The 23,241-nt window shown below is 35.1% G+C and overlaps 1 protein-coding gene and 1 pseudogene across 1 annotated transcript; both read right to left on the bottom strand.

The window, feature by feature from the left end:
* Positions 1 to 363: 363 nt before the first annotated feature.
* Positions 364 to 22,899, bottom strand: AGR3 (anterior gradient 3, protein disulphide isomerase family member). Its single transcript, XM_054496859.1, has 8 exons — positions 22,860 to 22,899; positions 19,427 to 19,562; positions 14,727 to 14,790; positions 3,539 to 3,591; positions 2,912 to 2,988; positions 2,320 to 2,383; positions 1,462 to 1,545; positions 364 to 584 (listed from the first exon to the last, which is right to left on the bottom strand). The coding sequence occupies exons 2-8, from the start codon at positions 19,533 to 19,535 to the stop codon at positions 535 to 537; spliced, it is 501 nt and encodes a 166-aa protein (XP_054352834.1). The 5' UTR covers positions 19,536 to 19,562; positions 22,860 to 22,899; the 3' UTR covers positions 364 to 534.
* On the bottom strand, positions 5,200 to 7,230 carry LOC129041346 (cell cycle checkpoint protein RAD17-like; annotated as a pseudogene).
* Positions 22,900 to 23,241: the final 342 nt, after the last annotated feature.

The raw sequence follows: 23,241 nt of genomic DNA, 5'->3' as shown, positions 1-23,241 counted from the left end.
TGCCCTGGGTTAGCAGGTATGGTACAGTGGAGGAGACAGAATTAAAATTAGATTAGTTGGTGGTTAGACCAGGAACAGTGGCTCAGGCCTATAATCTCAGCACTCTGGCAGGCCAAGGTTGGAGGATTGCTTGAGCCCAGGAGTTCGAGACCAGCCTGGGCAACATAGTGAGACTGCATCTCAAAAAAAAAAAATTTAGAAAATTAAAAATAAAATTAGATTAGTTGATGGAGTGAAGGAGAGGTGAAGAAATAGAGACAGACAGTATAGGCACCTCTTATTTAGGTCCTCCTGTCTCCATTATAACTCTTGGAAGGCTTTCTTTGCTACTGATGAGGTAGAAATAAAACTATATTGTCAGTCTCAGATTTAAAAAACATTTATTTTAATAACACTATTGCAAACACATTAAAAAAAACTAAATAGTAATATTACAAAATCTATATACTTGCACATTCAGTATCTGTCAATGTGCCAGAGGTTTTCTTCATGAAATTTGACTTCTCTGAAGTGAAGGCTTTTTTCCATCATCTCTTATAGCTCTGATTGAGTAAGTCTTAATGCTTTCTTCATGTTTTCTATCACTGAAATAAGAGTTAATATATATTATGCTATTAATAAATGAAAGTACAAATGCTATGATCTATTAACTCTAGAACCTGAAATTGGCCCATTTAAATGAATAGCTTTGAATATAGGAATTCGTCTATGACATTAAAGAATATGCTAAAAGTGTATATGTAAATATAGGGATTAGACCATTGAGAGCTGGTTGGTCAACTTTATCTTGAACAATTTCATCAGAGGGGTTTTGAGGAGTACCTCTTTTTTTTTTAATGGATCACTTTGTATTAATATTGCTAGATCTTACAGGCACAGTTGTCTTATTAAATATAGTTGATAATGAATGTTGTAAAAAATAGATTTGGCCAGGCATGGTAGGGCATGCTTGTAATCCCAGCATTTTGGGAGCTGAGGTGGGAGGATCACTTGAGGCCAGGAGTTTGAGACCAGCCTGGGCAACATACCAAGACCCTGTCTTTACAAAAAAAAAAAAAAGAAAAAAAAAAGGATTAAAGTCCTAAGTAAGACTGTACCTCCTTGCTTATAGGCATTAAAGAAAAATGAAATGATTTTACTATCATTTGATGAAATCACATGGGATCTTTGATACTAGGAGAATGGACTGTCTCAAGTTTGTGTCATTTTAATGTGTACTATATTCTTTTTAGTAAGCTCAGAATTTAGTAATCATAAAATCCCTTAGACATCCCTGTTAAAATAGATTCTGAGGTACCCTCAAAATTCTGATTTTGGTGGGAGCTAGAAGTTGGCATTTAAACACCACCACTAGCCTCAGTGACTGGTGTGTAGAAGCACTGATGTAGGGCATCATTGGCCCTTAACAAATAGTCAGGGGTCAGCTATGACCACTGTTTGAGATCATTTGTGAATACTTACATAGGGGTAAATCCCGAGGCTCATATGTGTACAATCTGTTAGAGTATCTTCCAGCTATATCAGCTCTAACTGTTAAAGAAGGGTCTGTCAAGAAAAAAACCAAGTCACGAAAGTATAATTTAGCATGTTCTTTTCTTTACTCTTGTAACAATTTTATTATTATTTTATATTTGGGGGTTATGTGTGCAAGTTTGTTACATAGATATATTGTGTGATGCTGAAGTCTGGGCTTCAACTGAACCCAACACCCAAATAGTGAACATAGTACCCAACAGTTAGTTTTTCATCCTTTGGCCCCCTCCCTCCTTCCCCCGTTTTGGAGTTCCTATTGTCTATTTTTCCTCCCTTTATGTCCATGTGTAACCAGTGTTCAGCTCATATTTATATGTGTGAACATTCACTATTTGGTTTTCTGTTTCTGTGTTAATTTGCTTAGGATAATGACCTCTGGCTACATCCATAAAATGTTCTTAAAATTATTTTTGTTTCTTAATCTGAAACAAATGTCAAGCCAATTTATAAGCAAAATTAGTTTTCATACATGTCGGTTCATGATGAATTAACCTGAATTCTCCTTTTAGTGTGTCATAGATCTCCGTCAATCTAGTCTGGGGCACTGTGTTGAAAGTACATTGGGATATAGATTTAATAGCATACATGCTTTGAAAAAATATTTAAAATTTTCAAATTACAGATATAGTGGATTTTGATTGTAGAACTAACAAGAGCTGATATTATTGGATGAGAAATGACTTCTCTTTAAAAAGAATAGTACTTGAACTAGCATTTAAAAATAAAAGCAAGAATGCTGATTTCTACCAATTTTGTAGATCTGATGAAATGACATCACATACATACCTACAAACATGATTCTAGGCACATATTGCCCATCAGGTGATAAATTCTTATCAGTGGTTTCATGCTAGCAGGAGAAGAAGAAAAAAGAATGTTATTGGATTCATTTGTTTTTGATAATTTCAAGATTATTTTGTGTGACTGTCAGTAAATTATATTTTGGCCTCTTATAATTCCATATAACTTTCTGTATTAACCAACATTTAGCTCTTTGTGCTGTAAAAATAGAAAAAAAGGAGGCTGGGCATGGTGGCTCATGCCTGTAATCCCAGCACTTTGGGAGGCTGAGGCGGGTGGATCACCTGAGGTCAGGAATTTGAGACCAGACTAACCAACAAGGTGAAACCCCGTCTCTACTAAAAATACAAAAATTAGCTGGGCATGGTGGCAGGTGCCTGTAGTCCCAGCTACTTGGGAGGCTGAGACAGCAGAATTGCTTGAACTAGGGAGGCTGAGGTTGATGTGAGCCCAGATTATACCACTGCACTCCAGCCTGGATGACAGAGCGAGATTCTGTTAAAAAAAAAAAAAAAGAAAAGGATTCAAATTTTCTGTGAAATTATAATATTAAGAAAACATCATAAAGTTTATGTACCATAAGGTTTAGCATGATGAACTTATTCTGAGCCATTTCTTGTATTTCTTCATTTTGGGCAAATACTTTCTTTAGTGCTGTAGGGGAAAACAAAATTGCCAGTTAGTTTTAAGGATCAAGAGACCTTTAATGTAACATAGCAAGATAAAGCTAACATTTAGCATTTGTTTGCATATATAACTCAGGTGTAAATATTAATAGTTCATTGGCCTATTGCCACTTTGTCCCTCATTGGAAAGCAATGAGGGACAGTCCGTTCAAGGAGACATCAAAGGATAATCACAGTGAGAACACTAGTTTTATAATTTTATGTAACTCATTGACTCATTGGTTAAGACAACAACTTTTTTTTCAGTGTTTCTATACCGTCTCAGCTCACCCCTTTCTTCATGGGAAGAAGAGGAAAATCTAATTCCCAAGGAAATATAATAGAAATATTCAGTAGATTGGTAACAATCATTGTGGTCTTTAAGCACTTTAGTAAAATGATGGTACTCTGGCAGTTGTCTATTTTTTTTTTTAATGGGATTTGCTGAGTGCCTTCTTAGCTATTATTACCAGGTCACTTTTCCTATTTTATATTGGAAATATTATATATTATAATAAGATATCAGGGGCTAAAATTACCTTGGGAGTATTGACAATCCTCCAGGTGATGAATAACCATTAATGGCTTCTTACTAAACAAAGAAAGTATGGAATTAAGTCAAATGATTAACTTTGGGTCAAAACATACAGTAGAGTTAGATTGAAAATTTTATTAGCTTCAATAAGACTTACAGTAGTAATCTCAGATTTACAAATCATAGCACTATAGTCAATAGCAGTGTTACTCTATTTGTGGCCTCAGAACTGATAGTATCAGTATCACTAGGTAGCTTATTAGGAACTTAAATTCAAAGGCTCCATTCCCAAATTAGGAAAGGCTCCATTCCAAAATTAGCTGGGCATGGTGGTGTGAGCCTGTAGTCCCAGCTGCTCTGGAGGCTCAGACATGAGAATCACTTGAACCCAGAAGGCGAGGTTGCAGTGAGCCGAGATGGCGCCACTGCACTCCAGCCTGGGTGACAGAGCGAGACTCTGTCTCAAACAGACAAACAGAAAACCAAAGGCTTCATCCCAGACCCACTCAATCAGAATCTCTGAGGTTAGGGGTGGTTTCAGGGATCTGTAGCCTAACAAGCTTATTAGGTAATTCTTATGTACTCTATAGTGCAGTTACAGAAAATCAGTTCTGTATCCAGAGATAAAGGGATATTATGAACAATGTATTCATTTCCAATGAACACTTAGTATAAGATTTCAGGAAAGTCAAAGACTTTTAAATTTAGTCTTTTAAAAAGTTTTTACAAAAAAGCTGTTAATATTTGGCTATTTGGCTATTTTCACATCCTTTCATTCTTGCACATTGCAGAATGTACAAACAACCTGAGTGGGAGTTCCCTATTGAACACATTTTTGGGAGGTCATTTTGATTTTAACCATAAAAAGTTAAAAAGATAAAAATTCTTCCTCCTACTGCTAGCTTCTATAACTATGCTGTATTACTTTTTCTTCTATTTTCTCTCAGAGGTTTTCAGGTCATATAACTGAAAATCTATATGAATATGTTTATATATTGTATATACCCAGATGCATGTTCACATTTATGTGTATGTATTTCTTTTTAAAAAACAAAAATACTAGCACACAAGTATCTACATTTTGTTTTTAAAATATAAATCTTAGATATGCCACTGTTCTTTTATATTATATTCTATTATATGAATATATTTTATCTTATTAGTCTCCCCAAAGATGGATATTTAAATTGTTTCCAATCTCTTGTGTTTAGATTGTTCCTAAACATTTACATTTGTACATTTATTTGCTAAACATGCTGTTTTTTTTAAGGCACACAGTTTCTTTACATTCATAATTGCATCCTAAACTCTTGTATAGTTCATATTTACAACCCCCCATAAAGTTTTTGCATTCTGAATTAGTCCTTCACATTTTGATATTTGGCATAATGTTCAAACACACTTTATACACACTGACCTCTCCTTAAGCCACTCACAGATTTAATAAATCCTACAGAAAAAGATTCAGAGATTATTTGAAGGCTTAATCTTCTATTTACTTCAAGGTGACAGAAGAGTTAGTTTCTTGTGATGAAATACTACAGGAATGGAGAATTAACAAACTGTTGTGTAATTCATCAGAGAAGTATATTAACTCTGCTGAAGTACCACTGAATGAAACAAAAATGAATCTGTGAAGTAGCAATCTCATTAGCAGGCTGGCTTCTATGTCCCATCACTCTTATAGTCTTCTATTATTGTGTTTTCTTCCACGTCTCCTTGGGCTGAAAAGGGCTGAGGCTGGCTGTCAGGCAGTTCACTGGCACTATTCTGACTCAGAGGAAGAGACCTGGTTTCCAGCTCTGTGTCCTGTGCAGGTTCACCCAGAGATTCCCCTGCAGAATGTCCTCCATTAAGCTGGGCTTCATCTCCACTGTCAGGGTCGATCATTCCATGTTCCCTGTCAGTCAGGGCTTCCATTTTCAGTCTTCCAAAGTGTTGCTTCAGAGGGAGCCTTCCAATATCTTTGATAAAAGAAATCTGAGCTTGATTTCTCTTTGGAATGGTTGGTAGAGCAAGATATGGCAGTAGCTGAGTTTGGAAGCTGGTAGACAGAAGTCATGAAAAAGTGCTTTTGCTGCCAGGCAATTTTCTCGATACTTTTTATTTATTAGAAACCACTGGGGTGTGTGCAAGGGTCAAAAACTTGATCCTTCTCCTTGGCAATGAGCATATCCTCCGGCTTTGTTGGAATGTATCACACCTCTCGTAGCTATAGGTGTCCTATATTTCCTGAGTAAAGAGCATGTATTCCAGTCACCACTGAGGATATCTGCAAAACTTAGAAATTCACTGGCTCTCACAATATCATCAATTTCCATGAAGAAATCTATGTAGTTTTGGTGAAGATATAAATTAAATAAGTCTCCTGGCATGTGTGACATTTCTACTACCTCCTCAGGTTCAACAAGTATGTATCCCGTTCATATTCTGATAAATGAGAGGGCAACCTAGGTGAGTCTAATTCTGTTAAAGATGCCCTTTTACTATATAGAATTTTCCCCAAAGCTCGGAAGAGAAACAGAGAAACGTCTTTGCCACCAATAGCTTGGACTTCTTGATTTTCAAAAACTCTATCAGTTTTTTTTCTTTGTTTTGATTTTGACAGCATAGCATTCGATTTTAAAGACATTCTTTTTTTCCTTGGCCATAAGTTGTTTTCTCCTTTTGAAGAAGAAATCTGGAGGCTGTTTATTGCACTTCTCATATCACCAGAACATCCTTGATAGAGCACCTCTAGAGAAGTTTTGTCAGGGACAGTAATTTTTCATCCATTCTTGTTAGCTTCTATAGTCACTATTTGATTAAGAAATTTTATCGTAATTGTTGGTGCCACAGGGTTGAAACTAATATTTGGGGTAGAAGGCTCTTCCTGAATTTCTTTGGAGAACAAGAAATTTTGATTATTATCACCACTGAGACTGTCAGAGATTATAAATATAAGAGGATATCGACCAATCTTCATATACTTCCTTAGAACTTCATGTAAAGTATGAGAATCCCGATAAACTGGTTAGGTAAATCTTCAACCAGAATTATCTTCTTATCAGTTCTCAGATGATCTCCAAGCATTTGTAACTTGTTATACTTTGTTGCTGTTAGTAGAAACTCTTTGAAAACTGCTATCTGAGACTGATAGGGAAACATATGGAAGCTTGATTCAGTATGAAACATTTCCTTGAAATCATCTTTTTGGAAATCTGGTAAAACTCGGTTAATCCACTCTTGTACTTGAATACCATGCTCCTTTGACAGTGTTTTTTTGGTCATTGTCTTTCCACATCCAGGAGGACCTGTTATTAATAAAATAGTTCCATCCTGTTTTGGTTGCCTTTCTAAGACTTGAGCTTTTTACCAGGTTTCAACTTCAATTTTCTTTTCATGCACAGCAAGTTCATGCTAAGTTTCTGGTTTATATTTATCTACCCATGGTTCATTTTCAGACAGATAGTCTTGAATTTTCTAAACCATAAATCTGTTCTAAGGAAGACAGATTTCCTATTTTTCTAGCTGGAAATATCTTACTTTCTAATGTAGAAGGCTCATTTTTTCTCTATGACTTGAGTTATTCACACCTAATGATGTGGCAGTAATAGTAGAGATGTCTCTACACTCTAGAAAATCATTGAATGATGGGTCAATCCAGTCTGTTACCTTTGTGGAAGATACCTTTGGTCTAAGAAAAGTTTTTGACATTATAAGCTGTAATAGTTCCCATCCGTAGTATAGGACCTGTAGTACATTAAACTATAATTCACCTCCTTTGAAAAGTGGGTAACTGTCACTGAAGATGCCAGGTTCCTGAAATGAGAGACCATGCTGTTTTTTTAAAAAATGATTTTGCACATAGGTGGGTATGTTTGTGAATATATTTCCAGAAGTAGAATTTCTGGGTCAAAGAGTGTGTGCATTTATAATTCTGATATATACTCTCCATAGAAGCTGTACCAATTCATACTCTCTCTGGTAGCGTGAACAGTAATTGTTTTCACTATTCTCACTAAAGCTGGTTATTAGTCAAAATTTTTTTTATCCAACAGGTGAAAAGAGGGAAATGAATGTGGTTTGTCTTTCTTATAAAAAGTAGTCAGTCTTATATGTTTGAGTTCCTTATTTTTCTGTTCTGTGAACTTTCATATTCTTTGCTCATTTTTTTCTGTTGACTTGTTGACCTTTTTCTTATTAATATATAGGAGTATGCTGTATATTAGAGAAAGTCACCCTTGTAATATGTGCTGCAGTTTTCCATTTAAAAGAATATTTTTCCTTTGTTTACTGTAAGTTTTTGGTTATGCAGAAAATTCCATGTAATCGAAAATATTAGTAATTTCTTTTTAGACTTTTTCTTTTATCTTCTCCTTTTCTTTGTTTGGCTATGCTCAAGCCTAGCAGACAGCACTAGCATGAGGCCAGGGGAGCATCTAGAGGACTAAAATAGAGGCTTTATTTTTGTACCACCAGTATCTTTCTTGCCTCACTATAATCTTGGCTCTCCCCTATTCCAAGCATTTAAAGAAATAAAATTTTGCAGTGGTATCTTCTAGCACCATAATGATTTAATTTTCATAATTATATATTTCTAATTTATTTTTGCATAAATGTGAGATATGGATGCGAATTTTTTTGTTTTTCCCAGATGGCTATCAACTTCTGACACTAATTGTTACATAATCTGTCTCCCCATTACCGATTTAAAATACCACTTCCTATATTAAAAAATTCCTGTAGTATCTATTTATCTATGGAATTTATCAACTACCTATCAATAATCAATTTGTTTATTTATTTGACAAGTAAAAGTTGTATATATTTATGGTGTACAGTATGCTGTTTTGATATATGTATATGTTGTGCAGTGGCTAAATCAAGCTATTTAACATATTCATCATCTCACATACTTATTTTTTGTGGTGAGAATATTTAAAATTTACTCTCAGCAATTTTCATGTATAAAATATATTGTTATTAACTATTATTCCCACAATGTACAACAGATCTCTTCAATTTATTTCACTTAACTGAAATGTGTGTCCTTTGAGCAAGAACTCCCCATCCTTACCCCCAGACTCTAGTAACCACCATTTCCTTTGTTTCTATGAGTTTGACTTTTTTAGATTACACATGTGAGATTATGTGACATTTGTCTTTCTGTATCCGGCTTGTTTCACTCACCATAATGTTCTCTAGGTTCTTCTATGTTGTTGCAAATGACAGTGAACATGGGAGTGCAGATATCTCTTAGACATACCCATTTTATCTTTTTGATATATGCCCAGCAGGGAATTGCTGGATCATATGGTAGTTCTATTTTTAATTTTTTGAGTAATCTCCATACATTATGCTTTCCATAATGACTGTACTAATTTACATTCCCACCAACAGTGTAAAAGGGTTCTCTTTTCTCCACATTCTTACCAACACTTGCTATTATTCATCTTTTTGATAATAGCCTTTCTAAAAGCAGTGAGGTGGTATTTCATTGTGGTATTAATTTGCATTTCCCCGATAATTAGTGATGTTAAGTATTGTTTTCATCTACCTGTTGGCCCTTTGTATGTCTTTTTTTTTTTGAGATGGAGTTTCGCTCTTGTTGCCCAGGCTGGAGTGCAATGGTGCAATCTTGACTCACCACAACCTCTGCCTCCCAGGTTCAAGCAATTCTCCTGCCTTAGACTCCCAAGTAGCTGGGATTAGAGGCATGCACCATTACGCCTGGCTGATTTTGTATTTTTAGTAGAGATGGGGTTTCTCCATGTTGGTCAGGCTAGTCTTGAACTCCTGATCTCAAGTGATCCGCCCGCCTTGGCCTCCCAAAGTGCTGGGATTACAGGTATGAGCCACGGCGCCCAGCCTGTATGTCTTCTTTTAAGAAATGTCTATTTAGGTCTTTTGTCCATTTTTAAAACACAAATTCCATTTTTGTTTTGTTATTGAGTTGAGTTCCTTGCATGTTTGCCTCTTTTCAGATGTACGGCTTTCATATATTGTCTTCTATTCTGTTGGTTATTTCTTCACTCTGTTATTGTCTCCTTTGCTGTACAGAAGCTTTTTAGTTTGATGTAATCTCACTTGTCTATTTTTGCTTTTGTTTCTCATGTTTTTGAGGTCATATGAAAAAAATCATTGCCCAGACTAATGTCTGGGTATATAGAATGATTTTTAAATACTGCTTTAATTTTAAGTGGATAGTGAGCATCAAAGGAGATATGCTCTTTGGATAGCTATTCAGGATTTCCTTCATTTCAATTGCTGAATAGTATTTTATTGTGTACATATACCATATTTTATCAATTCATCTGTTGATGGTCAGAAAAGATACTTGATATAATTTCAGTCTTCTTAAATTTGTTAGACTAGTTTTGTATATCATGTGATCTGTTCTAAAAAATAATCCCTATGCTATGAGAATGTATCTTTTCTTGCTGTTTGATTAAATGCTCTGTATATGTTTGTTAGGTCCATTTGGTCTAAAGTGTAGTTCAAGTCCAATGTTTCCTTATTGACTTTTTGGATGATCTGTTCATTGTTGAAAGTGGAGTATTGAGTCCCTTACTATTATTGTGTTGCAATCTATTCTTCTTTTCAGATCTATAATATCTGCTTTATGTATTTAGGTACTGTGATGTTGGATGAACATATATTTATGATTGTTATACCTTCTTGGTAAATTAATCTCTGTGTTATTATATAATGACCTTCTTTGTTTCTGTTTACATTTTTTGATTTAAAGTCTGTTTTATCTGATATAAGTGTAGCTACTTTTTTTGTTTTGTTTTGTTTCCATTTATATACGATATATTTTTTGATCCTTTCAATTGCACTTAATAAACATCCTTCAAGGTGAAGTGAGGCCTGGCATGGTGGCTCATGCCTGTAATCCCAGCACTTCGGGAGGCCAAGGAGAGAGGATTGCTCGAGCTTAGGAGTTTGAGACTAGCCTGGGCAACATGATGAAACCCTGTCTCTACCAAAAGTACAAAAATTGGCCCATGTGGTGGCACACATTTGTAGTCCTAGCCACTTGAAAGGCTGTGGCAGGAGGATCGCTTGAGCCTATAGTTTGGTCTTGTGAGTTTTTTTTTTTGCAGGGGGCAGGAGGAAGCTGTTTTTTAATCCATTGAGTCACTCTTTGATTGGAGGTCCAAATCCATTTACATTCAATGTTTTATTTCTATACTTTTATTATATTTTATTTATTTACAAGTAGCATACTGTTTATTATTGCTTTGTAAAATGTTTAATAATGATTAAGGCCTAATCCCTATTGCTCTCTTTTCAGAATGTTCCTAACTATCCTAACTACTCATGCCTATTTTTTCATTTCAATTTTAGAATTATCTTTTTAAAAAATCTTATCACAATTTATTGTGATCATCTTAAAAAGTTTTTTAACTATAGAGAGAATTGGCATTTTGATGATGTTAAGTCTTTCTATCCAAGAATATAATAGGCACTGCCATTGGTTTGGAAGTTTCTTTTTTCTTTTCAGTGTATTTAGGTTCATATAGATTTTGCACATCTTCTGTCAAGTTTATTCTGGGGTATTTTCTTTTTTGTGATTGTAAATGAGGTATTTAACAAGTTTTTTTGTATGTGTTTTTCTATATATAAATGCAGTCAATTTTTAAATATCAATTTATTCTCATCTAATTCAACAGAATTTTTGTTATTCTGAATATTTAAATTTTTTTAGTTTTTCATGTATATAAATTATCATTTGCAAATAAAGATAGTTTTAACTTTTCCTTTCTACATGTTCTACTTTTTCCTCCTATAATTGCATTAGTTAGTACTTCCAGAAAAATGTTAGTAATTGTTGTGATTGTAGATATACTTGTCTTATCCACACTTTAATGGGACACTTCTATTTGTTTTCCCAGTAAGCATAATGTTGGTTTTTTGTTGTTGTTGCTACTGTTGGAATGCTATTGTTGGGATTAATTTAAAGAAATTAATATTGTCAAATACAAAGTCTTAAAAATTCAAATATAGATGTTTTATTCTATTAATGCATTTTCAGAATTGATGGAGATGAGACATACTTGTATGAATTGTCTCCTTATAAATATTAAATTATTTTAATTAGTACATTTCTTAATCCTAAACCACCCTGGCATTCCCAGACTAAACCTCAATTTATCAGAGTATATTTTTAAATGTTCTTCTGGTGCTCCTTACTAATATGTTGTTTGTTTGTTACACTGATATTTGGAAGTGAGATTCTTCTGTAGACTTCTTTCTTTTCTAATACTTGTCCAGTATTGAAACAATAGTTAATTTGGAATCTTTATTCATCTTTAAAGAGTATTGCAATAGAATGTTCTTTAGATATGTCATTCATTCTTGGGGAGCTTTTAATAATATGTTTCTCAGCTTCATTCCCAAAGACTTAGTAGGTCTTTAAGAATAAAAATGGTATCATACTTGGTCATTGAGCCTAGAACAGTGTGTGGCACATAGCAGTGGACATTCAAGGAATACTTGACTGATTAATTATAAATTTGGATTTTTAAAAAAGCTACTCAAATTGCTGTGATATTCAAACAGGCAGGCCGTAGAACTGCTGCCCTAAACCAGTTTTCTGTCTAAGCTTGTGTAATGCCTAATAAGTAATACTGCTTTGTTTATACAACATACTCAAAAGCTTGACTGAGTAATGAAGACATTAATACAGAGGTATTTAGAGCTTTTGTTTATAAAATGCATTCTAATAGCAACTATTAGTCCCTTTGGCATACAATAGCAGAACAAATACTTGTGGCATCCTTTTGAAAACTAAAATGCTTTTTTTTTTATTCATCAGTGAGGTATCTATATGATCTGTTAAAATTAACGGAGAGTGGATGATACAAAATCAACACGCAAAACCAGTAGCATTTCTATACAACAATAACAAACTAGCTGAAAAAAAGAAACAAGAAAGAAATGCTATTTACAATAACCACAAAAAGGCCAGGCATGGTGGCTAATGCCTGTAATCCCAGCACTTTGGGAGGCTGAGGTGGGCGGATCACCTGAGATCAAGAGTTTGAGACCAGCCTGGCCAACATGGTGAAACCCTGTTTCTACTAATAATAAAAAATTAGCTGGGCATGGTGGCATGTTCCTGTAATCCCAGCTACTCAGGAGGCTGAGGCAGGAGAATCACTGGAACCTGGGAGGCAGAGGTTGCAGCGAGCTGAGATCGTGCCACTGTACTCCAGCCTGGCGACAGAGCGAGACTCCATCTCAAAAAAAACAACAAACAAACAAAAACCACACACACACACACACACACACACACACACACACAAACCTAGGAATATATTAACCAAGGAGGTGAAAGATCCCTACAATAAAAACTATAAAACATTGATGAAAGAAATTGATGAGAACACCAAAAAATGGAAAGACATCCCATGCCATGGATTGGAAGAATGAATTTTGCTAAAATGACCATACTACCAAAAGCAATCTACAGATTCAATGCAATCTCTATCGAAATACCAATGATATTTTTCACAGAAACAGAAAGAAAAAATCTTAAAATTTGTATAGAACCACAAAAGACTCCAAATAGTTCAAAGCAATACTGAGTGAAAAGAACAAAACTGCAGGCATCATACTACTTGACTTCAAAATATACTGCAAAGCTATAGTAAACAAAGCAGCATGGTATTGGTATAAAAACAGACACCTAGACCAATGGAATAGAATAGAAAACCCAGAAATAAATCCACATATTTAGAGTCAGCTGATTTTTGACAAAGGTGGCAAGAACATACATTGGGGAAAGGACACCCTCTTCAATAAATGGTGCTGGAAAACCTGGATATCCATATGTAGAAGAATGAAACTAGACTCCTATCTCTCACCATATGCAAAAATCAATTCAAAATGGACTAAAGACTTGAATGTAAGACCCCAAACTATAACACTCCTAGAAGAAAATATAAGGGAAGCCCTTCAGGACATTGTTCCCTGCAAAAAAATGTATGGGTAAGATTTCAAAAGCACAGGCAACAAAAACAAAAATAGACAAATGGGACTATGTCACCTGAGAAACATCTGAACAGCAAAGGAAACAAAAGAATAAGGGGACAACCTGTAGAATAGGAGAAATTATTTGCAAACTATTCATTTGACATGGACCTTATATCTAGAATATACAAGGAACTCAAACAACTCAACAACAAAAAATCCCAAATGATTTGATTTTAAAATGGGCAAAAGATCTGAATAGACATTTCTCAAAAGAAGACACACAAATGGCCAAGGATATGAAGAAATTCTCAACATCTCTAATCATCGGGGAAAGGCAGACCAAAACCACAATGAGATATTATCCCACCACAGTTAGAACTGATATTATCAAAAAGACAAAAAATAACAAATGCTGGTGAGGATGCAGAGAAGAGGGAATTCTTATACACTGTTAGTAGGAATGTAAATTAGTACAGCCATTATGCAAACATATAGAGGATTCTCAAAAAACTAAAAATATAACTACCATATGATCCAGCTTTCCTACTACTATTTATTTAAAAAATCAGTATATCAAAGAGATATCTGCATCTCCATATTTATGGAATCACTATTCACAATAGTCAAGATATAGAATCAACCTAAATGTCCATCAATGGATGGATGGATAAAGAAAAAGTGTTATATATTCACAGTGGACTATTACCTAGCCATAAAAATAATGAAATGCTGTCATTCACAGCAGCATGAATGAGCCTGGAGATGTGTTAAGTGAAATAAGTCAGATATAGAAAGATAAATACCACAAATTCTGACTCATATAGGGTAGCTTAAAAAAAAGTTGTACTAATAGAAGTAGAGAGTAGAACTCTGGTTATTAGAAGCTGGGAAGGGTTCAGAGCTGGAAGGGTAAGAAGAGGTTGATTAATAGATGCAAAAATATAGCTAGATAGGAGGAATAAGTTCGAGTAGTATTCTACAGCACTATAGGGTACATACAGTTAACAATAGTTTATTGTATATATTTAAAAAGCTAGTAGAGAGGATTTTGAGTGTTCCCACCAGAAAGAAATGATATGTTTGAGGTGATGCATATGCTAATTACACTGATTTGATCACTACACATTGTGTACATGTATCAGCATATCACTCTATATTCCATAAATAAGTGCAATTATTATGAGTCTACTACAAATAAAAGGAAAAAAATGAGCTGAGAGGCATGTTACCTTTTTTGAGCATAAAAGAGACCTTCTTCGTAAGTTTGTACCCAAGTGATGTCATCTCCCCATCCTGAAATAGAAGAGAGAGATCAATGCAGTAACCCAGAACTAGAGAAGAGCTCTGAAATGGGTATCTAATAATCAGATATCTACCTACAGATATTTAACTAAGCCATCAAGCTGTTGGCTGACATATGGTGCAGAGGACACACAATTTTCACAAGATATGGAGGTGACTTCCCTTTAGATTGCAGTACTGAGGTTTTGCTACTGCATTTCAAACCTCGAGGCCCATGGCCTTGAACCCAGTAAGTGCTTAATACATGTTGTTATGATTAGAGCTGATTGAAAGGACATCTTTGGATAATGTAAAAGCTGTGGCTTTAGGAACATTTGGAAAGTAACAGTTCATCTTTGCATGCTTTGTAATATTATTAGGAATCCTTTGGGCTGTACTCTACAATGCCCTCCTATTTTGGGTCCCAAGAGAAGTTGACCTCTTCTAAGTCAGTATACATTGTGAAATAAGGGAATTCCAAGTTTTGCTTTGAATTCTGACATGGAAAAAATTCTTGTGTGGGAATTTCATGGCCTAGAGACATAATAAAACACATGTGTTTTGGAAACACCCAAAAGAATGGAGAGAAAAAACAGAAAGCAATGAATATAGACAGAACCCATTAGCCTTAAAGAAATGGTATGAGTAGTTGGGAATGTATATTAGCAATTAAAGAATAAGATCATCAAGGAGAAGAATGTGCAGAACCTCCAAAAACATTACTGAGTATTTTCAGGAAGTGTCTCAGTCTACGAATGAGAGAGATTGAATTAATGTGAAAATTAGCAATATTTGGAAGTCAGTTTGGGCCCAGATTTTCTTGTACGTTTCAAATGTTGTCAGACCACAATTTCTGGCTTTAATATCATGGTAAATATGATAAAATTTGATAAATATGATTCCATAATTTTTGCTTGTTTTTCATGTTTGTTTTCTGGTGACAGCTTTATTGAAATAAAATTCATACGCCAATACAACTCACCTATTGAAAATGTATACTTTTGGCCAGGCGTGGTGGCTCATGACTGTAGTCCTAGCACTTTGCGAGACCGAGGCAGGTGGATGATTTGAGGTCAGGAGTTCAAGACTAGCCTGGTCAATATGGTGTAACCCCGTCTCTACTAAAAATACAAAAATTAGCTGGGTGTGGTGGCATGTGCCTGTAGTCCCAGCTACTCGGGAGGCTGAGGCAGGAGAATCGCTTGAACCTGGGGGTGGATGTTGCAGTGAGCCAAGATTGCGCCACTGCACTCCAGCCTGGGTAACAGAGCGAGACTCCATCTCAAAAAAAAAAAAAAAAAGAAGAAAATGTATGCTTTTTTCAGTATATCCATGAATTTGTGCAACCATCATCACATCAATTTTAGAACATTTTCATCTCCTCAAAAAGAACCCCTATACCATTTAGCCATCACCTGCTCCCCATTTTCTTCAAATGCCATAGCCCTAAGAAACCCCTAATCTACTTTCTGTCACTATAGATTTGCTTATGCTGGACATTTCATATAAATGGAATCATACAATATGTAGGCTTTTGTGACTAGATTTTTTCACTCAGCATAACCTTTTTAAGGTTCATCCTTATAGTGACATGTATTATTATTTAATTCATTTTTTATGGTCAAATATTATTCCATTGTATGACTATACCATATTTTATTTATCTGTTCACCAGTTAATGGATATTTGGGTTGTTTCCACTTTTTGTATTTTATGAATAATGCTGCTATGAACATACATATACAAGTTTTTGAGTGGTATACATTTTCATTTATCTTGGGTATATACCTAGGAGAGGAACTGTTGATCAAATGGTAACTCTATATTTAGCTTTTTGAGGAGCTGCCGGGTTATTTTCTAAAGTAGCTGCATCATTTTATATACTTACCAGCAACATATTTGTTTTTTGTTTTTTGTTTTTTTTTGCCTGATTTAAAATCAGGCAAAACATCTCTTGTTAGTTTAATGCCACATCTTAACAGGAACTCTTGCTCTCTGTAATAATCCTGAAAGATTCTCTTTCCAACTTTGGTTGAACACATGCAATATCTATACACCACATTTTACTTTAAGTAAAAGTTATTCTAAAACAGCAAGTGAGACTAGGCCTCTGCTTAATTTTCCCTCTTCTGTTGCAAATATCATTCAATGCTGGAGCATTAGCAGTGGGGAACATTTCTATTCTCTGCTCCTGCTCAACTTAGTTCCACAAACAGTAAAGGAACATCTGCTGTGTAACTTACTCCACAAAGCAATGGGAATACAAACATAGGGCAATATAATCCCTATTCTCAACAAATTGTCCATAGCTCTGTAGGAAAGCCTTATTGCATTATAATGATTTTTTATATACTCTGTTATAATCACAATAGGTCAAAGCTGGTACACAGTGTAAATGCACTTCATGGCTTCTGCTCATTACTCTAATTTCTAGCCCTATCTCTATCTCTGGCTATATTTTCTTGTCTTTTGAGATTTTATTCATTTATCTAACATATATTTATTAAGTATTTACTATCTGCCAATCACTGGACTAGGTACTCAGCAATTCTGATTCAAAGGAAATTGGATTTTTTTGGATCACTCTATGTGTGTGTATTTTTTTCTCCTTGAACCTTCTACTACCTTTTTCTAATTAATCTTCCTTTTCTCCTTACTACCTTCTCTACTTAACTGGTGCTGCCCTGTGCTCCAAGGGGCTCCATATGCTACTCTTTATTCTGTATCCAGACTCCTCCCACTCACCGCTACCTTTAATCTTCATTCATTCTGAGCCTCATTCTCTCCATTTTCTCCCATGTAGCAATAGATGGTAAAAGACTTTGCCAAATATAAGCCAATTCTCAATAATGGTGTTCTCAGCTAATATCGGTCATCTTCTGTGTTAAATTAGTTTCTTATCAATGGAAATAACAGAACCTTTAAGTTGTTTAAAATAGGGCATACAAATGTAATATATTTTTCAAAACATTCAACAAGAGTTTTAAATAAATATTTATAAGTGAGCACACAGAATGTTGATGCCTTGAGGTATAGTTATCACAGTGCTGCTTAACGCAGACATGGAAAATCTTTAAGGGCAATAACTAGTTTAGTCTTTGTCACTTGAAGGCTACGGAGCTTATTGTTTTACAACAATTATGCTTATATAGAGAGACAGAGTTATGTTTAGGAAAATATTTCAACTTTTTCATTCCTTTCTTTTGCAAAAATATATTGACTTTCTGTATATATAGTTTGTGTGTTTGTTAAACTGAAGTAGAGTTAATTAGCTTAGGTAAACATTGATGAGCACTTGGCTGGCACTCTACATCTGTTAAGAAATGAATATACTTGGGAAGCAAGTCAATGTTTTAGAATTTGAAATTATATAATATGTATTTATAATTAAGCATATATTTATATATAATTTATTATAACATAAATGTATACTATAATATATATTATATATAATTTATGTTATAATTATATATAATATATATATATCAGAGGTAGGAACAGAATTATTTGTTCCCACATGGTTATTCAAAACTAGCAGTATTACTACAAGGCACTTGACCACTATTTGCAGTGGTAATGTGAATGGAGCAAACAAATGGTCAAGTACTTTGTGGTAATACTGCTAATTTTGAATAGCTATGTGGCGACAAATAATTCTGTTCCTACTTCTGTTACTTAGAGATATAGAAACTAACTTTGAGGATGTTTTCTTGGCTGGGCACGGTGACTCATGCCTGTAATCCCAGCACTTTGGGAGGCCGAGGCGGGCGGATCACAAGGTCAGGAGATCGAGACCATCCTGGCTAACACGGTGAAACCCCGTCTCTACTGAAACTACAAAAAATTAGCTGGGCATGGTGGCGGGTGCCTGTGGTCCCAGCTACTCAGCTACTTGGGAGGCTGAGGCAGGAGAATGGCGTGAACCCGGGAGGCAGAGCTTGCAGTGAGCCAAGATCGTGCCACTGCACTCCAGCTTGGGTGACACAGCAAGATTCTGTCTCAAAAAAAAAAAAAAAAGAATTTTTTTTTAATAAAATGTTTGTTTACAGATGAATATATATTTGTTTCTTAGGCCAAAGTAAAACAGTAAGTACAAAAAGATATGTTTCTAAACATGTAGCCAATGGCAATCCTTGATTATGTCTAAAATCACTGTCTTCCAGAGTCAATATAGCAAAGACTTAGTTACCCCGAATTCTCAGGGTTTGGGGTATAGTATAATTTTCTGGGAAGGCTTATATAAAATCATTCCAAATTTTTTTTTTTTTGGAGGACTGGGAAATAGAGGACTGGGAATTTGAGCAAATTTTGAGGAATCTTAAATTGCTATTAGGACACCAATATGACGTAGCAATCAATCATTATTTTCTAGGACTCTGGTTACCAAAGTTATAGACAGCAAGCCAATTCTCCATTATTTTGGCAAAAGATAATGCAAATTTATGTTATTGTTTGCTAGTTGATTTGATTCACTGCCTAAAATAAACCAATTCCTTCTGTTTTTAAAAATCCATTTTGAAGTCACACACAACAAAAATCATTCAGTTAGTTGAATTTGCTTTATAATTAGACTATGAGTGAAGACACCAGATATTTTAAAAAGCAATCCAAATGACTGAGTTTAGACAATAAAATAAGATTACAACACCTCTTGAGAGTGTCTGAGGAGGCCTCTTTTCCTTTTTTATTGCAACGGCAAGGTTGGAAGAAATTGTGACGAGTAAGAGGCAGAGACCCAAAGCTGAGTGTAGCATCATGTCTTCTAGAGAATCTCTCTGAAGAAGCTAGATGACAGAAAGGAATTCTCAGAATACAGTGAGTTACTTCAAGCTATTATTAGAAGACATTTGCTACGAGTTGGACCAATACTGTGATGACAAACTGTTCTACTTTTTTGGTTTGACATGGTATAACCAACCACATAGAACTTTCATTCACATTTTATTTTTAAAATACTTAATCAACTCAGTACATGCTCAGTTGGTGAGAAATCATATTCTGAGCCTCCTGGGCATAGTGCTGTATGATTAAAAGAGAGCTGGATCAGGGCACACAAAGTCTGCTTCTGAACCGCCCTGTAGTGTTCACACCAACAAGATGAAACTCAAATAAGATTATGTTTTTTAATGTCTTGTAAACCATAAAGTGACTTTTAGCATGCAGAAATATTCTTTGCCTTTTGATTCTCCTTCATCTAATAGGTCAAAACATTTTAACTCTATACTAAGATAAGATTATACATGAATAAATATTGCTTAAAATAGAAATCAGAGGAAAAATAGAATATGGAGGATTCTTGTCCTTCACTTCCTTTATAGTTTCTTACCTTTCTCATCCTTCCAACAATTACTCAGACTTTTGCCCTTCAGTTTATGATACAGCTCTTTATAAAAATCAAGTACTATCATATTACTATAAATTAGACATATGTATAGAGAAGAGTAGACATGTCATGATTACATTCTCTCCTGGTTATCTAGAATTCAAACTGATTCTTAACTCAATGTGCGTCTTTTATACTTTGCACGTTAAGATAAAAACTAAAGTCCAAAGTTGGGCCTGATCAGGTCATAAACCACTTGATAAATATATTACAGGAAGTCTTTAATACTTGTGAGATGTTTAGTTACAGCATTAGCATATAAAACTCATTTGAAAATGGTTGGCGCATGCAGTTTTGAAACTTTACCTCAAAATATAAATATATAGACATCCTTCACATTGATTTAAAGTTCCTTTAAGATGTCTTTCCTATTGACTTATATTATTTAGTATTGAATTCGTCACCAAAATAGTAAAATTTCCTTAGCCAAAATGGCTAGTGACTGATTCTTTAGTGATTCTGTTCAAAGATGTTGCTATATTTTACTGTAGTAGGCATTGTGGAAAATGAAAAGATATATAAGACATAATGTTTTGGCATTGGTAAAACATTTGGCAATTTTAATCACCTAGTTATTGTAAAATAGCAACCGCAGTCATAGAGGAGAACAACAATTTGGTGGTAAAGAAGTTTACAGATTCTAGATTTCTCCAGACATTTCCTCATTCCTCCCATTATACTATTTTCCCCTTCCCAGTGGTGTATCTGTTACAGACTCTCTATGGACTGAAAATAGTTACCACTCCAGGTTAACCTTACTTTATTTCCCTCCCTAATCCCCAGTAGTCCCTCCCTCCATCCCTTCCCCTTCCTCTTCCCTTCCTTCCTTCCCCTTCCCTTTCCCCTTCCTTCCTTCTTTCCTTCCTTCCTTCCTTCCTTCCTCTTTCTCTCTCTCTTTCTTTCTTTTATTCCTCTCTCCTTTCTTTCTTTTGTTTTTTTTTGACAGAGTTTTGCTCTTGTCACTTAGGCTGGAGTGCAGTGGCACCATCTCCACTCACTGCAACCTCCACCTCCCGGGTTCAAGCGATTCTCCTGCCTCAGCTTCCCAAGTACTTGGGACTACAGGTGCCCGCCATCATGCCTGGTTAATTTTTGTATTTTTAGTAGAGATGGGGTTTCACCATGTTGGCCAGGCTGATCTCAAACTCCTGACCTCAAATGATCCACCTGCTTCGGCCTCCCAAAGTGCTGTGATTACAAGAGTGCGCTACGTCGCCTGGCCTCCTTTCCTCTCCCCTCCTTTCCCCTCCTTTCCTCTCCTCTTTCCCCTCCTTTCCCCTCCTCTTTCCCCTCCTTTCCCCTCCTCTTTCCCCTCCTTTCCCTTCTCCTCCCCTCCCCTCCCCTTGTCTCCCCTCCTTTCCTGTCCTTTCTTTCCAGGCATATAAAAACCCTGTTAAACAATTATCATGGTGCCTGATAAGAATTTCAGTTTAAGTTCTCATAACTTATTAAACCATAAAACATTTCAGAATGTCATCTTATACCTTAAGGCCTTGGTCATCTTGTACTTTAAAGACTGAAACAAAGGGTGGATTTTAGTAGAGGACAGGGACAGTTGACTCTGGAACACGAAGCCCAACCCAGGGAAGGCAGCCTTAGTTAGACAGGTTGGGAGTTGCAGTGGAGGAACTGAAGCAACCATCTAGGACAGGATCTTAACCTGGATCCAGCAGGCTTCTAGAAGGCCTGTGGGTGAGCTACAGAAGGCTCAAAACCCCTGGAAATTGTGTGCAAAATTTTATCTGCCTCTGTTCCTTTTCCATGGGAATAGGGTCCAAAACTTCATTAAAATTCTTCCAGGGATCTTGGATATAAAGAAGAGTTAAGAAAAGTCAATCTGGAGGAATCTTTAGAAAGATTTTTCTATGTTAGGTACAGAGACAAGCAGGTGGAATCTGCATTTAAAAAAGAAAAAGCATAACTTCATCATTTTTGCTATTTTAAAGCTGCCAAGTTTAGAGTTAAGTGGGAACCATTTTTTCTTTAAAATTTCAAGTATTTATGTATTATTGTCAAATACTTTCTAATTAAAAAATAAAAATCTTGGTTTTCTGGTTTTACATTGATAAATTATAAAATAGATATTAAATATATTCTGTGACAAAGCAGTACAAATTGTACATTGTAGATTTTGAATAAATAATGCTTTCCTTGGTAAAATATAGTGTAAACTGCTGAGGGTCCTTTAGTATCAGTTGCAAGGTTAAGCTACTCGGGGGAACACAGATAAATATGGCGTGGTTACAGGCCTACAGCAGCTTAAAATGCATTTGGGAGGCACATAACCATATGTCAGCAATTAGATTGTATAAATATTGATCAGTTAGCATTTTCTGACACTAGTATTTTATTTTTCAAAAGTAGTTTAACATAAGTAACTGATATTATAAGTTCCTATATATTAAAATAAAACAAGACTTAAAAGAATTTAAAGAAGAGCTATTATTACTTGTAGAATACTTTTTAAAGAGTCGTTTTTGTGGTTGACGTCAATTTATTCTAATACCATTAATATAAATAGAGATAAAACTATGAAACCAGCAAAGGAAATCCAGTTCAGTAAAAGAAGAAAAAGAAAAATTCATTTCACTTTCCTACCCTTTACTGAAAGCTTCACTTTTAAATAGCAAAAGGTGATTATTTAAATATAGCAAAGCTTGACCACTGATTAAGTAATCTGGAAACTTTGCTTGCTTACCTGACTTGGCCAGTGCTCTTGTTGGAAATGTATTCTGGATGTTTCTGGTTAAAAATGGGTGTGGATTTATAGACACACACACACACCTGACCTACAACCTCACCTGCATAGAAACAAGAGCATAGTTACCGGAAAACAAACTTAGAAAAATAGGCCGGTCTGAAAAACTCTGTACTTCTTTCCAGTTCTCATGCTTCTCACACTAAAAAAGCTCTATTCTTTTTCTCTAAATTAAGATTGAATGTCCTCATAAAATAAGGTCAAATACCATCTTTGTGCTTCTTTCTCTTTTACCTTTTATTTCCCAAGGTAATTTAACGTTTGGCTGAAGTTCAGCACCAAAAAAAAAAAAAAAAAAAAGAAAAGGAAGAAAGAAAACGGA

The sequence above is a fragment of the Pongo pygmaeus genome, chromosome 6 (assembly GCF_028885625.2).
Source record: "Pongo pygmaeus isolate AG05252 chromosome 6, NHGRI_mPonPyg2-v2.0_pri, whole genome shotgun sequence".
Taxonomy (NCBI): Eukaryota; Metazoa; Chordata; class Mammalia; order Primates; family Hominidae; genus Pongo; species Pongo pygmaeus.
Note: the sequence above shows the minus strand (reverse complement) of the source record. Positions and strands in the feature narration are given on the sequence as shown.

What these genes read in the sequence shown, in the direction of transcription:
- AGR3 (XM_054496859.1), bottom strand. Translation starts at nt 19,535, where the DNA reads ATGATGCTACACTCAGCTTTGGGTCTCTGCCTCTTACTCGTCACAATT. An exon ending in TCCTCAGACACTCTCAAGAG is followed by an intron (nt 14,791 to 19,426) that starts GTGTTGTAATCT and finishes CTTCTATTTCAG; the next exon opens with GATGGGGAGATGACATCACT. An exon ending in TCATCATGCTAAACCTTATG is followed by an intron (nt 2,384 to 2,911) that starts GTACATAAACTT and finishes TTCTCCTGCTAG; the next exon opens with CATGAAACCACTGATAAGAA.